At 43.7% G+C, this 14,915-nt stretch overlaps 1 protein-coding gene across 1 annotated transcript in view; it reads right to left on the bottom strand.

Moving 5' to 3' along the window:
- Positions 1 to 876: 876 nt before the first annotated feature.
- Positions 877 to 14,915, bottom strand: part of LOC145392974 (importin-4-like) — a 332,091-nt gene continuing 318,052 nt past the window's right edge. The window contains exons 19-20 of the mRNA XM_080267268.1: positions 13,089 to 13,263; positions 877 to 1,261 (exon numbers count right to left, since the gene is read on the bottom strand). Coding sequence (XP_080123394.1) covers positions 1,116 to 1,261; positions 13,089 to 13,263 — 321 coding nt within the window. The 3' untranslated portion in view covers positions 877 to 1,115. The remainder of the gene's footprint in view (positions 1,262 to 13,088; positions 13,264 to 14,915) is intronic.

Below are 14,915 nucleotides of genomic sequence, written 5' to 3'. Positions count from 1 at the left end.
ACACAGTATATCCACTGATAAGACTGAGGCTGGAAATCATCTAAGCAGCCCTTTTTTCCTGCATAATGATGCTTTAGGGTTAAAGATCTAAAAATAATATCACTTTCCTCTCCTTTGTCATATGTTGTTTTAAAAAAGTTAATACAATATAAGCCATTGATTCTCCTCATATTCACTTCTATCGTGATATTCTTCTTCGGCAATTACCTCCCATATACTGTATTGGTATAAAGCTGAACTACATTACTGGATATAAAATATATGACTGGAAAACACAAATTCTACATTGCAACCTCCCAGTTTCACATATTCTATTTCAATACAAGAAAGATAGGGTTAATGGATCTTCACAATCTAAATTCTTGAAGCTGACTTGCAGTAAATGGATTTGAAGTTTGTGGTATAGAGGGCTTAATGTACCTGAATGATCTACATCATTCTGGAAACATAGTGCATACTGTACATAATATTAATAACTAATTGCACCAAAGCTATTGCTCAAGTAATCAATATCAAATTCTACCTGAAATTATATAAAAAAAATAATAATAATAAATAAAAAATAAGGTTAAATCCTTCCATAATCCAAACACAAGCATGAGGCAGGAATGTCGGTATTAGAGTACAAACTCTCATGTCCAGAATGCCTGGGTCCAAAGGTTTTATAGCAAATGAAAAATTGTGAATGGTATAAACAAAGATTACTATTAGAAAACACTCTAAGAATAGGTTACTGTACCATTAACAGTAAATACAATGAAGATATATTACCATAGCAATTCCTCATCTGCTCTCATGAAAAAAAAAAAAAAAAAAAAAAAAAAAAAAAAGAGGGAGACTTCAATCATGCACTAACTGCATGAGTGATATCAACAACATCTATTGCATGAAAATATTTTGGAAAGCAGAGGGTTTTGGAAATCAGATTTCCAGATGTGGGAGCTTGTACTGTACAGGAGTGGATGGTAATTTCTGCTTGTTCACTCTGACCAGATATCCTACGAGTCAGCTGTCACATGCAAGGTTTGAGGAAACTTTTAAAAGTGAGCAGAGAGTGCTATAATACTAAAGTTAACCGATTGCACTGGGTCCAGGGATAAGGCGCTGATTACGGATTACGATGCTGGTGCAACTGCTGCAGCAGCTGCTGCTTGTAACCTGGCAACCAGCTCAGGCTCCAGATTTTCAATTAACGAGTTGAACTGCTCTGGGAAGTCCCGGCTTGCACTCCCAACCAACTCCTGAATTAGCTGGTTAGTTTCTGTAACATAAAAATAAAAAAAAATTCATTTGCTAAAACTACTGTTACATAAATATGAACCTTTCAGCAAAATGTATATTAACTCAAAATGCTGTTTGAGTTTATGACAGTGAAAATGTTGATTAAAAATATATACACCTTGTAATGATGATGATTAAAAATATGCACCTTGTAATGACTGAAATGAGGAAGAGAAAGACAGGTTTTGGGACGGACTAGCTGATGTGATAGCACAGATACCTGGAGTCACAGTGTGTTTATGACTGGAGACCTGAATAACAGACTTGACACTGGCCCTGTAAATAATGTTATGAAGTAATAGGCTGACATGGAGTGCCAGAGGAGAAATGTAATGGATGGCAATTGAAGGATATGTCAGGGAGTTTATACATCATTAATTCACACATCAAGCACACAGAAGCACATAAATATACTGTATAAGGTAATGAGATAATGGAGCATGCTGAAAGGACACTAATTGATTATAGGCTTATAGAGAAAATATGCATAAGAGTTGCTGACACATGGGCAGTGAATGGACAATGCAGAGGATTATCTGATAACATGATTAAGGTATGCAAGGTAAAACGAGTATGGTGGATACAGGGAGAAGCTCAAAAACATATGCAGAGACATATAAATACAAGCTACAGGTAGTAGAGTTAGGGTCAATGAATTGGGAGCAAAGGGATTTAGGAAATGTGGAGTACATATGGGCAGTATTAGTTACAACTGCTAAAGCTGTGAGCAGTGTTGCTAGTATCAACTTGTACAAACGGTACAGTGGTGGAATGAGGAAGCTGAAAGTGTTTAGTAAGAAAAGACAGAGAAGTGACTAGAGTGGCTGCAAGAACGAAGTATAAAGGAAAGACAGCTGGGGTATGTGGCTGCAAGAACGAAGTATAAAGGAAAGACAGCTGGGGTATACAGGGAATCCTCGATACACCAAATTGTACACTGATCCCTTAGTTACTGCATGTAATTGGTACCGAACATGGAATGTTACAGAATTGTGCAAAGCCAAATACAAAGAACCTATGGGATATATCCCAATCAGTACCAGGCACCCCAGGTGCAAGCATAAATCATTCCCTTTACGATAATATAGACCCAATAAATACATACATACTGTACTGTTATTATGAGTACCAGAAACACACACAGCATAGTTACATTAATAAAATGTGATGAAATGAGCACAACAAGGAAGAAACATACCACAGACATGAGATGGGCTTGAGGTACGGGGTTCCAAGGCAAGGGGGTGGAGAATTGGCGGTCTCCACCACCAGCTATTAACTTTTCAAATAGGGTCTCATCTTTGAATTCTTCAAAGTCATCAGAAACCACAGACAATGCATCATCAATGTCTGCAGAAACTAGTTCAGGTATGCAAAATGATGTTTATGAGCTGAAAAATGCACTATAATGGCAGAAGTGCAGATTTTCATCCTGCAGTGGTACCGAAAACTGCTATAACCAAGTGATCACCATATAAGGGCCTACCCCAAAATTTGAAAGCAGGGCGGAAACCTCTTGTCACACAGTGTGTGGGTGCTAGGTAGCACCAGATGCACCCTTTGTCTGACAGTGCGTCAAGTGGCACTGTGCAGGCTGAATGCATTTGCAGCATATGTTTTTTCATAAATGAGTTCCTTCTACCTGTGAGTGACTCTATGTGGAGTGACAAGCCAAATGGTTTTCTGTACACCAGGAAACCATTTACTACGCTGGATGGTAACCATTTAGCCAAATAATGGTGGCTAGGTGTTTAGTGGGTAATTACGGCACTCCAATCGGACTGAGCCGGTGAAGGTTTATATCCAAGGGGTGGTTCGGGTTTACTGCTCACATAATGCCACTCAAGGATGAGTGAGGCTGGTCACTCTCAACTTAATGTCAGGACCAACTTGCCTAGCCCTGGTTTGTGAATTTTGTGATCTCAAAAATGGAGGAGGTGAAACAGCAATGTACTGTGCACCAAGTTTTGTGTGAAACTCACAAAAAACACAGTAGAAATTCATAATATGTTAAAACAAGCATTTAGTGACAATGCCTTGGGTGTTACACAGACCTATTACTGGTTTAAGCATTTTAACAATGGACAACAGTGGTAGGTGGTGGCGATCATCATCCACTCACTTGATGTAGTGCTGCCTACTTCTTCCTTAGCCTTTATCATTCTTTTTCTGTGCCTGCCCTCCTCTCTTCCTATTTCTCCCATCTTTCCTGTCACTACTTATTGCTTTTCTTTCCGTTACAGGTGGCTTTACACTGAGTGACAATCCAAATGGTTTCCTGTAAGCCAAGAAACCATTTACAACGCTGGGTGGTAACCATATAACCAAACCATACGTGCTCCCTATGTGTCAAGTGGGTTGGTGGGGGGTTAGTGCCCCTCTCCCTGTAAAACAAACAACTCAGAGTCAAAGGGCCACCCCATACGGGATTATGGTGTCTGGCAATAGATAGACAGATAGATAGACAAACATCAACAGATGATGATGGACATTCTAGTCGCCTTTCCACCAGTTCAACACCTGATAATGTGGCCAAAGTTCATGCAACCATCCTCTACATTCACAGGAGGACCGTCCACGACATCTGAGACATTGTTAGCCTACTGTATGGTTTGTCTGGTAATGTGAGGTGAAAATGTGGTGCACAAACAAATGGGTGCTTCACCTTGACAATGCACCTGCTCACACAGCCACTGTTGTTCAGCAGTTTTAGGCATTAAAAAACATGCAAGTTGTCCCGCACCCACTGTATTCACCAGACTTGGCCCGTGATTTTTTCCTGTTTCCGAAAATGAAAATCCAGCTGAAGAGGACTAAGATTTGACACCACTGAGGAGATCCTGGAGAAAATCGCAGGTCATGAACAAGCGGTGCTCAAAGACTTCCAGAATGCATTCCGATCATGGGAGAAGTGCTGGGATTGAGGTCTGCATGCCCAAAGTGACTACCGTACTGTGAAGGGTGCGGTGGTGATCAGGACTTGATGCAAGTTTTTTTTCCTTCTTAAGTCAAATTTTGAAAACTTTTGGGTACCACCGTGCATATTGTCTCCTTCATAAAGAAACTGCCTAAGTAATTTTTTCTACTTTTCGGGAAATCGAGAAAAACCTGTCTCATTTTCTTAACTTTTAAATATCGTAGGCATAAACTTCAGGCACATTTTATACCACTCATACCCTAGACCTGGCAAAGGCAGCCATACCAATAGGTGCGCCATGTGATGAAGAATTGACTTAGGCAAAAATCCAGAAATCGCCGAAAAATGACTTAAGCAATTTCTTTATGAGGGTGTCGATATGTTGAACCTCTCCTGTAAAAGAGGTTTCCAGCATTTCTTTTACTCTGGAGTAAATGCTGTTTAGCATTAAACTGTCTCTCATTGGGCCTTCCCTCAGTCAGACTAATGCATAACTGGCCTACCCAATCTGACCTGCACCCTAAACAAGTAATCATTACTGAACTTCTCAATTTGCATTCCAGGCATTAAGTCTGTCTTCTCTGTTTTTCCTCATGTTATGATATAAACATGCCACTTGTGGGCTCAGTATACAATTTTATACAGTGCAATGTCCAAAATTCAAAGTGCTCATGTCCTTGAGCTACTCAAACTTTTGAAATATAGTAATCACTCTAATATCCGGACGCCAAATATCTGAACATCCCCACTAACCAGACATAATCGTCCCGGGATCCAATACCCCCCCCCCCCCAAAAAAATCCCGCCCGTAATTTGAACTTGCCGCACGCGGCGCGGGAGAGCATTGTTATGGCGCGTCATTCCTCCAACGTCTGATAGAGCGCCGCTGCATCCTCCCCACTTTCCGCCTGTCTCTCACCGCGAGTGCACGCTCGTTGTTATGGCTGCCCACGTGATCGCTTTTGTGGTGGTGCCTTACCTGCTGCAGGCTCTCCTGCTGCTCTCAGGCCTCCTCTTAGTGTGTGTGATGATGGCCCCGCCACCTGAGAAAAGGAAGAGAGTGGTTTGACTCTGGAGAAGAAACGGGAGATATTGGAGAAAGTAGATGCGGGGTGGCCACCACCAAACGGGATTGAGGCGTCTGGCAATAGATAGATAGATAGATAGATAGATGCGGGGTGGTCTTCTTCCTGCATTCTCCGCGAGTTTAACCTGGCCCGGTCTACTTTGTTCGATATTAAGAGATCCAGAGACAAACTCATGCAGTACACGGCTGACTTCTCATCGAGAAGCAAACGCAACGTGGAGAAGAAGGTGATGTTTACCCTTGCAGAAATCGACCGATCCACGTTGATTTGGTATCGACAAAAACGTGCTGCTGGTGTGATGGTACGTGGAACGGAGCTGAAAGCTGCTGTTGAGAAGTTTGCCAGGCTTCACGACGTCCTAGACTTCAAGGCATCCAGGGGTTGGCTCTTCGCGTTCAAGTTACGGCATGGCCTTACCAACCGTAAAGCTCATGGTGAAGCTTTGGACGCTAACGAGGATGGAGTTGACGAGTTTCGGCACAAGGTGAAGGGCTTGATCGACAGGGAGGGCCTCACTCTCGGTCAAGTCTACAACACAGACGAAACTGGTCTATTCTATCGCTCGCTGCCAATGAACACTCTAGCCGAGGAGACGGAGAAGCGTGTACCTGGCCGCAAGCTCTCCAAGGAACGGATATCTGCTTTGTGTTGTGCCAATGCTAATGGCATGCACCAGCTTAAGCCCATTGTTGTTGGCCGTGCAAAGCAGCCTTGGTGTCTTCGTGGGGTGATGGATGTCCTTCCTGTCGTCTGGTACCATTCTTTGAAGGCATGGTTTACAGCCCAGATCTTCAAAGACTGGTTCCAACGCCACTTCGTCAAGGAGGTCATCAATTACCAGACGAAGACACTGGGAATCCCACGCGACCAGATAAAGGCCCTCCTTCTCGACAATGCACCTGCCCACCCGTGCGACAAGGACTTAGTGGCTGAGAATGGCCGGATTAGGTGCATGTTTCTGCCACCTAATACGACTGCTCTCATCCAACCAATGGACTAAGGAGTGATCGTGGCAACAAAGCGCCTATACTGCCGGAAGTTCCTGGACGAGGTGATGGTTGTTCTCGAGGACGAGGACGAGCGTAGGGAGGGACGGGACACGCGAGGCCAGCGGACTTTGGAAAACCTTCGTCGCTACAACATCAAGTCTGCAATCTACAACTGGGCCAGTGCATGGAAGGAAGTCCCTGTCAAGACTCTAGAAAATGTTGGTCTTGTCTGCTTCTCGGAACGGATGTGGAGAACGATTTTCTAGGGTTTGACGTGGATGACTTCCATGCACGGCTACGTACGCACAGCGACGACGTTGATGTGGACGATATGCGTGAGTGGTTGGATGACGACAAGGGCGATCCTGGGTATCAGACATTGTCTGATATCGAGATCGCATCTTCAGTTGCAGGTGTCAGTACCGAGCTTGAAGATTCCGACGAGGACGGCGACGATGATACAGACTCCTCTCAGCATGACGCTACTCCAGCCATCCCCAAGCTGAGCGCACTCCGGGAACACCTAGAGTTCGTTCTTGACTACCTGGAACACCCGGACCGCAACAGGGAGATGGGGCCCTTGGGACTTGTGGAGGAAATGCGTGCTTTCAAGCAGCGCATCATCAATCGTCAGAATCGTCAGTCCTTGCATCAATCAACGATTGACAGTTTTTTCAGGCCCGTGACCCCCGCTGTGCCCGGCCCTGGCTCCACTCCGTTGCCTCCCCAAGACAGGCCCTCATGCTCCGAGCCACAGCCCAGCACATCAGCCACGGTGGAGTCACCGCTCGACATGAGTTTGCGGCTGTCTTCAGAGTCGTCTGCACTGGGTACGCCATCACCACGACCCAGCGACGCACCCCTAGGTCACCTGCCAGTGATACTCTCAGACTCTGACAGTGATTAAACAGCAAGAACTTCTCCACTAGACCACACGGGAATTTACAGTGTTGTGCAGTGAAAAAAACAGTGTGTTGTGTTAAGGATTTACAGTTGTGAGTGAAAAGACTAATTTGGAACAAAATTTAATGTAAATAGACTTGTTTGTTTTTGCTTTAGAAAATGGTTAGAAGAGTGGGAAAAGTTAAAGTGCAGAGTGCAACACTTAGTACGTTACAATGGAGCATAAGTTAAGACGAGTGCGCACTGTGAAGAGAACGGATTTCTGAGTGCAACTGACTAAGTTCAGTGCAAGACTTCATGAACAGTGTACTGCAAGTGCTTCAGGAAATCCTTCTTACTGTCAGAGTCCGAGAGGAGGTGGTTATTCATCGAGATGGCCATGGACTTGCTGTAAGTAGGCAGAATGTTTCATACTGTACTTTTTTCCATACTATACTTACCTCAAACACCTCATTTCACTCTTTAATGTCCTTTATTGGTGTGAATAGGGTGTTAGAAGCTATGCATGTGCAGTAGGAAGGTGTTTTTCTGAGTCAGGCTAGGTTAGGGTCCATAAGTACCAGTCCAGGAGCCAGTAACCAGAATGTTTAATATTGTATGAATCTACCTCTAAACCCTCATTTTATGCTTCTTTTGCATTTATTTCAGTCATTTATGTGCCTTATTGGTGTGATTTGGGTCTTAAATAGGTGCTATGCATGTCCACAGGGTGTTGTATAGGTGTTTCTCTGAGTTAGGGTCCATAAGTACAAGTCCATAAGCTGGGGCCCAATATCCGGACAGGATCACTATCCAGACCTGCCTATGGCCCTATTACGTCGGATATTGGAGGGATTACTGTACTTAGACGCACTCACATTTCCCATTTCCTCCTCATCCAACCTCACTGTACATTCACTGACTTCACCTCTCTCAAAGATCATAACTTTACTCTTCCCTACATTCACCTTTAGATTCCATTTCTTACATACCCTCCCAAACTCACCCACCAAGCCTTGCAGCTCCCCTTCGTCTTCATTTAACTGCAAACAACAGTACAGGGAGTTTCCAAACACTGCCCTTTCTCATTAGGGCTGCTCCAACATCCACTGCCCTACCTTATATCTCTTTTATAACCCCGTCCATATACAGACTGAACAACCATGGAGACATGACACATCCCTGTTTCAATCCAACCTTCAAATAGAAAAATTCACTCAGTTCACTATCCACACACACTGCAGCCTTAGCACCCTCATACATACTCTTCACGGCATTCAACAACTTCCCATCTACTCCATATATTCTTAATACTTTCCACAATCCTTGTCTATCAACCCTCTCATATGCTTTCTCCAAATCCATGAAGGCTACATAACTTCTTTCCCTTCTCTAGAAACTTTTCCACTAAAGATCTAAGAATGAATATCTGATCTACACAACCTCTTTCCTTCCTAAAACCTCCCTGTTCTTCTCCAACTAATTCCTGTTATTTCCCTAACTCTGTCAATAAGTATCCTACCATATACTTTTCCTATTACACTAAGAAGACCAATGCCCCTATGATTACCACACACTTCTTTTTCCCCTTTTCCTTTGTACAGGGGAATAATTATACCTGACTTCCAGACTCTACCTTCCTCCCAGGCCAATCTACACATCTTCCACATCCATTCTACTACTATCTCTCCCCCATGCTTCAGCATTACACCACACACTCCATCAATTCCATTTTAACTTACTTCATCGCTTCCACAACTACCATCCTACTGATTTCATCCTCTCCTCTCACAGCCCTCCGTCTCCCAGCCATTCCCCAGCAACTTATACTCGCATTAGTTTCTTTCTCATAAATGAATCATTTTTATGCATTCTGCTGTAATTTTTTACCAATTCTAACATAAATACATACTTCCTATTTAAAAAAAACAACAGCTTAGAATTGGTTTGCAAAGTGTCAGGTTAATTAAACAAAACAAACATTTAAAATTCAGATGCTATAAGCGCTCATGCAGCACCTTCTCGTCCAATCTAGTGACTGTCAAGGCATTCAAACTCCTGAACTGGGTTTCGCTCAGACTGGCAGTCCAGATTTTTTATAGTAAAGATGACTGACACTCAGGAACATCTGATGATTGAACGTCGCTGTTGGACGGCCTAAACTCTGGGTTTTTATAGTACGGTCCTTAGTGGGTAATTAAGGTGCTCCAACCGGATTGAGCCTGTGCAGGTTTATATCCAAGGGATGATTGGGGTTTATTGCTCATGTAATGCCACTCAGGGATGAGTGAGGCTGGTCACTCTAACCTTAAACGTCAGGAGCCCCATGCTCCTGCACTCCTCATGGGGTAATACTGAGTTAGATGATGATGATGATGATGATGAATACAGTAATCCCTCATTTATCCGGACGTGCAGTATCCACACCTGTTCACCATCTGGATACTGGACCTTTGCTCTATTAAACCACTATCTGAATTTACTTGCTATTATCCAGATGTAAAAGTAAACGAGAAATTTGGCTGGCCAGCCGACACATTCAAACATTCAGTATCGTGGCCACTGGGATCTAGACATGTACAGGAAATAGGCTGTAACCCACAAACTGAGCTAAAACATCCATTTGGCCCTGTACTGAATGGTCGAAGTCGCACACTGGTACGATCATTCCCTACGAACCTCCACCACTGGAGTGATACCAACCGTACCCACAAGCGGTGTCAAAATGTATGTATGCGTCTCCACCGAATGTCTAATATTGCGTCGCTACTGAGATTAGCCTTTCCCAACTGCCACCGCACATCTAACAGAGACAGCAAGTCGCAAGTCAGGTGGAAGCGCCCGCACCTGGCATCCAAAGTCACCCGGTCAGCGGGAGTTGTGTTTCCCAACAGCTAAGCACATGTAGGGCAGACCACAGGCCACAAGTAAGGTGAAAGTGCCTGTCCACCTTGTGACAGAAGGGTGAAAATCCTGCCCACAGCCTCGCTTCTCCTCCCCTTCCATCCCTCCTCCATACCTTCCCATGATCCCTGACTTGCAAGGCAGGCCTCCCAGCTTCCCCCCACTCCCTCAGTCCTTCTCCTTTGTGCTGAAAGCACTGACCCATGACTTTTTAAAGTTTTTGGCAATTTATTGGTTGTATCAAAATTCCACGAAATCCACGAGAAAGCTCACGAAATTCTACATCTAGACATATGCTTAACTCTTGCAAGGTACAGGCAAAATTATGCACTAGCATGGTGGGAAGTTATATGAAGGTAAATTTTACTCTTGAATACCATTTATTCTCACTGCAGTTTTGTTATTTTACTTGTCAGGTATATTAGCTTATCTTATAGTATAAACACCATTGAAGATGATGGTATACCATTTATACCAATATAACCAATTTCCAGTGGCATATCTGGCCATGGAATTTTATGGTGTGTGCCACGGGAGCAGCTATCACTCGTGTCACAAAGATAACTGATTTTCCAACCGTCTTCAGGTTTTTTGTGGATATTTGTTGTTTATGCATTATTTTCTTGGTGTTTAGCATTAATATGGATATTCCTATGCATGTTTTGATGTCTCAATATAGCAGAATGCCTACAAAACACTGCCTAAATTTGGAGGGGTACTATACACATAGGTACAGTCAAGTCGCATAATTTGCATATCTGTAAGCCACGGATTTGTAATCCACAGTACTCTGCCCAAACAGTCCCTATTTTATTTACTCCACGGAAAATTCTTGAAAAACGCAGTTCCTAGGTTCCAAAGTGGCTCATTTCCAAGGAGATTTATAATATCCGGGCACCCAAGATGTATCCCGTGGCTGCTAGCCATTCACAGACAACCTTGACCCAGCAGCCAATCACAGCCCAGCCCTGATGGCAAGTGGGCACACTACAGCTGCCATGTTTTGTTTACTTCCTGTCCCGCCAACCACCAACTACATGTGTTCCCCCATGAGTTCTGAGCGCTACCTGCCCCCCCCCCCCTCTTTTGTCAAGGTTACCTCTCCCTGGGCTCTATTATGGACAGCCCCAACTTCCCAAGGTGACAGTTGACCCAGCTGGGGTTCAAGAAGAAGGCTCCTCTCAGTTATCCGCAGCATTTGGACATTATTTGTCGAGTGGAGAAAAGAGTTAAGTTTGCACACTTGGCCAGGGAGTATCGCTAGTTAGGTGTAAGTAGGGTGCTGCAGAGGGGTTCCATGAGGGTCCAGACTAAATATCCTTTTCTCCCATTGGTTCTTAACTTTCTAAAACGCAGAATTCGTAATCCACGGGTAGGTACCAATCTCTAATTGCCGCGGATTGGGCAACTTGACTATAGTTTTTTTAAAGCAGTGATAAGAAACAGGGAAGTGAGCACGGAAGTGAAAAAGTTACATGACAGTATTGTGATACCAATTCTAACGTATGGAAGTGAAGCTTGGACGTTGTTGGAAAGACACAAGTCAAGAAGAGCAGTGGAAATGAGTTATTTAAGAGGAGCCTGTGGAGTCACATGGAGAGACAGGCTGACGAATGAGGATATAAAGAAGCGTTGTGGTGTGGATGTGGATGTGATAGGATGCGTTATGAGGAACACACCGAGGTGGTTTGGCCATGTGGAGAGGATGGAGGGTGAAAGACTGACAAAGAGAGTGTATGTGAGTGAGGTGGAGGGGGGAAGGGGGAGGGGGAGGCCGAGGATGAGAAGGAGGGATGGGGTGGAGAGGAATATGAGAGACGAGGGTGTGAGCTGGGAGCACGGCAGTGAAATGGCGGGGGACAGGGCGACGTGGAGGTGTTTTGATTGTAGCCACCCCAAACGGGATTGAGGCATCTGGCAATAGATCGATAGACAGATAGATAGATAGACTATAGTTTTTTTTTTTCCATGGTTTTCTTGGTGATTAGCATTAATCTGATTATTTTTGTATGTTTTGCTGTCAAAATACCTCAGACTAACCTGAAAACAGTGCCAAAATTAGGAGGGGTACTGTACATACAGTAGTGTATAGGAAGTGTGCTTTTAGGTTTTCAATGCTTTTTTTGCATGGTTTTCTTGGTGTTTAAAATTATTTTGGATATTTGTATCTGCATTTGCATGTCTAAATATGGCAGAAAGACCAGGTCTAAATATGGCAGAATGACTGGAAAACACTGCCATATTAGGAGAGCTACTGTAAGTAAGTTGTGTGTGTGTGTGTGTGTGTGTGTGTGTTAAAAATTATTTTTGATATTCCTATGTGCATTTTGATGTCTAAATATGCCTGAATGACTGGAAAACACTGTCAAAGTAAGCAGACGTACTGTACAAATAGATTAGGTATTTAGGGTCTGGGTACAGTAGGGGGGATATTGTTCATTATCAGGACATTGCCACTACCCAGGCATGCCTTTGGCTCTATTATGTAAGATAACCGAGGGATTATTGTATGTTTTTTTAATTTATTATTTTTAAGGTTGGTCATTATGAGGGAGGTCCTCTGATACACATAAAGGGGATAAGACCAGGTGACATATACCTAAACTTAGCAATTCCTGTTGATGGTGTGATGACTACCAAAATAAGTTATGAAGAGCAAACAAGTTGTTTGCAAAATTCAACATTCCCAAAGGTAGGAGAGTATATGCTGTGGTGCTGGTGTATAACATTAATGATCTGTCCCAGAACTGGTCAAAGGCCAGTAAGACAACCACCACAATCACCCAATTCGAGCCTTAGAAATTTTAGCTCTGCTATTACATGCTAGCAGCCACAATATTTTGATCATAAGCAAGCAAATGGTGGGTGCACCCACTTACCAAGGCACAGTACTAAACATACTTACCAGGGTTGGTCAAAGGTCACTGAGACATCCACCACAATTACTTAATTCAAGACTTGGAGACATTAGCTTTTCTATCACATTCTAGAAGACAAACTAATCTGAACATTAAAATAACAACTTACTCTGATCTGCCTGCTTGGTAGTGTAAACAAGGGCAGCCAGACGAAGGACAGGGATCAGGTTCTGTGCCAGCATGGGGTGCTGGCCACGGTACAGCACCAGGAAGCACTCAAACACAGTTGAGTTCTCCTCAAAGTCTTCCCTCAACGGCAGGCACCCCAGCACCACTGGGAACACCTGTTCTCAAAATTATTACTTGCTTCAGTACAATTAATTATTTCACCTTTTTTTTCTTACTACTAGCAGGCATTTTTTGTTTTTCTGGCTAAAGGTTGTGGATTTATGTTTTCAGTGGGTTAGAAACAACTTCCATTAGCTCATTCACTTCAACAAAGCTTTTTATTTATTCTTCTCAGACACAGACATCTTCATTCAACTTTTATGTGATTCCTTAAGACGATACAGTAATGAACAAAAACATCATCTGTTAACCAAGAATCCATCCATCCATCCATCATCCAATCCTATGTTGCCCTATAAGAAGCGTAGGAGCCCGGGGCTAGGCAAGTTGGTCCTAACATTTCAACACATCAAATTGGCCAGAAGGTTACATTTTTTTGGTCAACAGACTCTAGACAATCAATAAACAGAACCTACAAAAAATAACAATACAGAAATAAATTTTAAGCTGGTCATTAATTTTCTCATCACAAGTGTCAGGGATGTTAGTCCACATATGCAAACTTGCCTGGTCAAGTGGTGGTAAGAGTGGGAGGGAAGGGCAAAGGGGGGCAAGGAAGTAAGGAAGAAAGGGGGTTGAGTTGAAGAGAGGGAAGAGGACAGTATGAAAGGGGAGAAAATGGGAGTGGATGAAGGATGTAAAAAGGAGAATAGGATGAAAAGGAAAGAAGCAGACTAGTGAGGTAAAGGAAGGGAGACTCAAATGCATCACAGTACTACTGCCTTTGCACTAGACTTCCTCAACAGGTACACTAGACAGACAGACTGGCAATGACAACAGTAAAGGGGAAGGAATATTGGGGAGGTGAGCCCAACTGCAGAAGAGTGGGAGGGTGAGGGGAAAGGAATAAGGGTGGTGAAGGGAAAGGAAGAAGGAAGTGAAGGGGGAGTGAAGGGAGAGGATGAAGGGAGTGAAGGGAGAGGAAGAAGGGAATGAAGGGAGAGGAAGAAGGGAGTGAAGGGAGAGGAAGAAGGGAGTGAAGGGAGACGAAAAAGGAGGGGGTGAAGGGAGAAGGGAGTGAGGGAAGGGGTGAGAAAAAGGGGATAGGGGAAGAGGAGAGGAAGAAGGGGGATGGAGGAGGGGAAGAAGGGGGTGAAAGGAGGGAGAGATGGGGAAGAGGGGTGGGGAAGGGGAAGAGGGGAGGAGAAGGAGGGGAAGAGGGAGGGAAAGAAGAGGGTGAGGGGGGAGGGAAAGAAGAGGGTGAGGGGGGAGGGAAAGAAGAGGGTGAGGGGAGAGGAAGAAGGGGGTGAGGGGAGAGGAACAAGGAAAGCAAACAACAATAGACCTTATGGTCCTTTCAAGGCTGCTTGTTACAGAGTAGACTATGACTACGAGATCTAATTCTACATGTTGAAAGATAAGGCCTGTAAAGCAAGAAGGCTCCCCTTGCTTCCACACCCTCCAGTTAAAACAGGCAGGAAAAGGTGAGAAAAACCACCATGCAGCATAGAAAAGCTGACATGGAAATTTCATAAGAACGACTGAAAAGTAGGTTACACTCTATAATACATTATAAGCTACCAGCCTGAATAACTTGAAAGTGAAAATAGTAGAGTAAAATGAATAATCAAATAAATAACTAAGGCACGACATTATGGACGGGTAAATTTGGTTAATGGAGCGTCTGTAGAAACTGTGTGGAAAATGC

This window comes from Coenobita brevimanus, chromosome 23 (genome assembly GCF_032717465.1).
Source record: "Coenobita brevimanus isolate Jiangsu-jjx chromosome 23, ASM3271746v2, whole genome shotgun sequence".
Taxonomy (NCBI): Eukaryota; Metazoa; Arthropoda; class Malacostraca; order Decapoda; family Coenobitidae; genus Coenobita; species Coenobita brevimanus.
The sequence above is the reverse complement of the archived record's forward strand: the minus strand, read 5'-3'. Positions and strand labels throughout refer to the sequence as shown.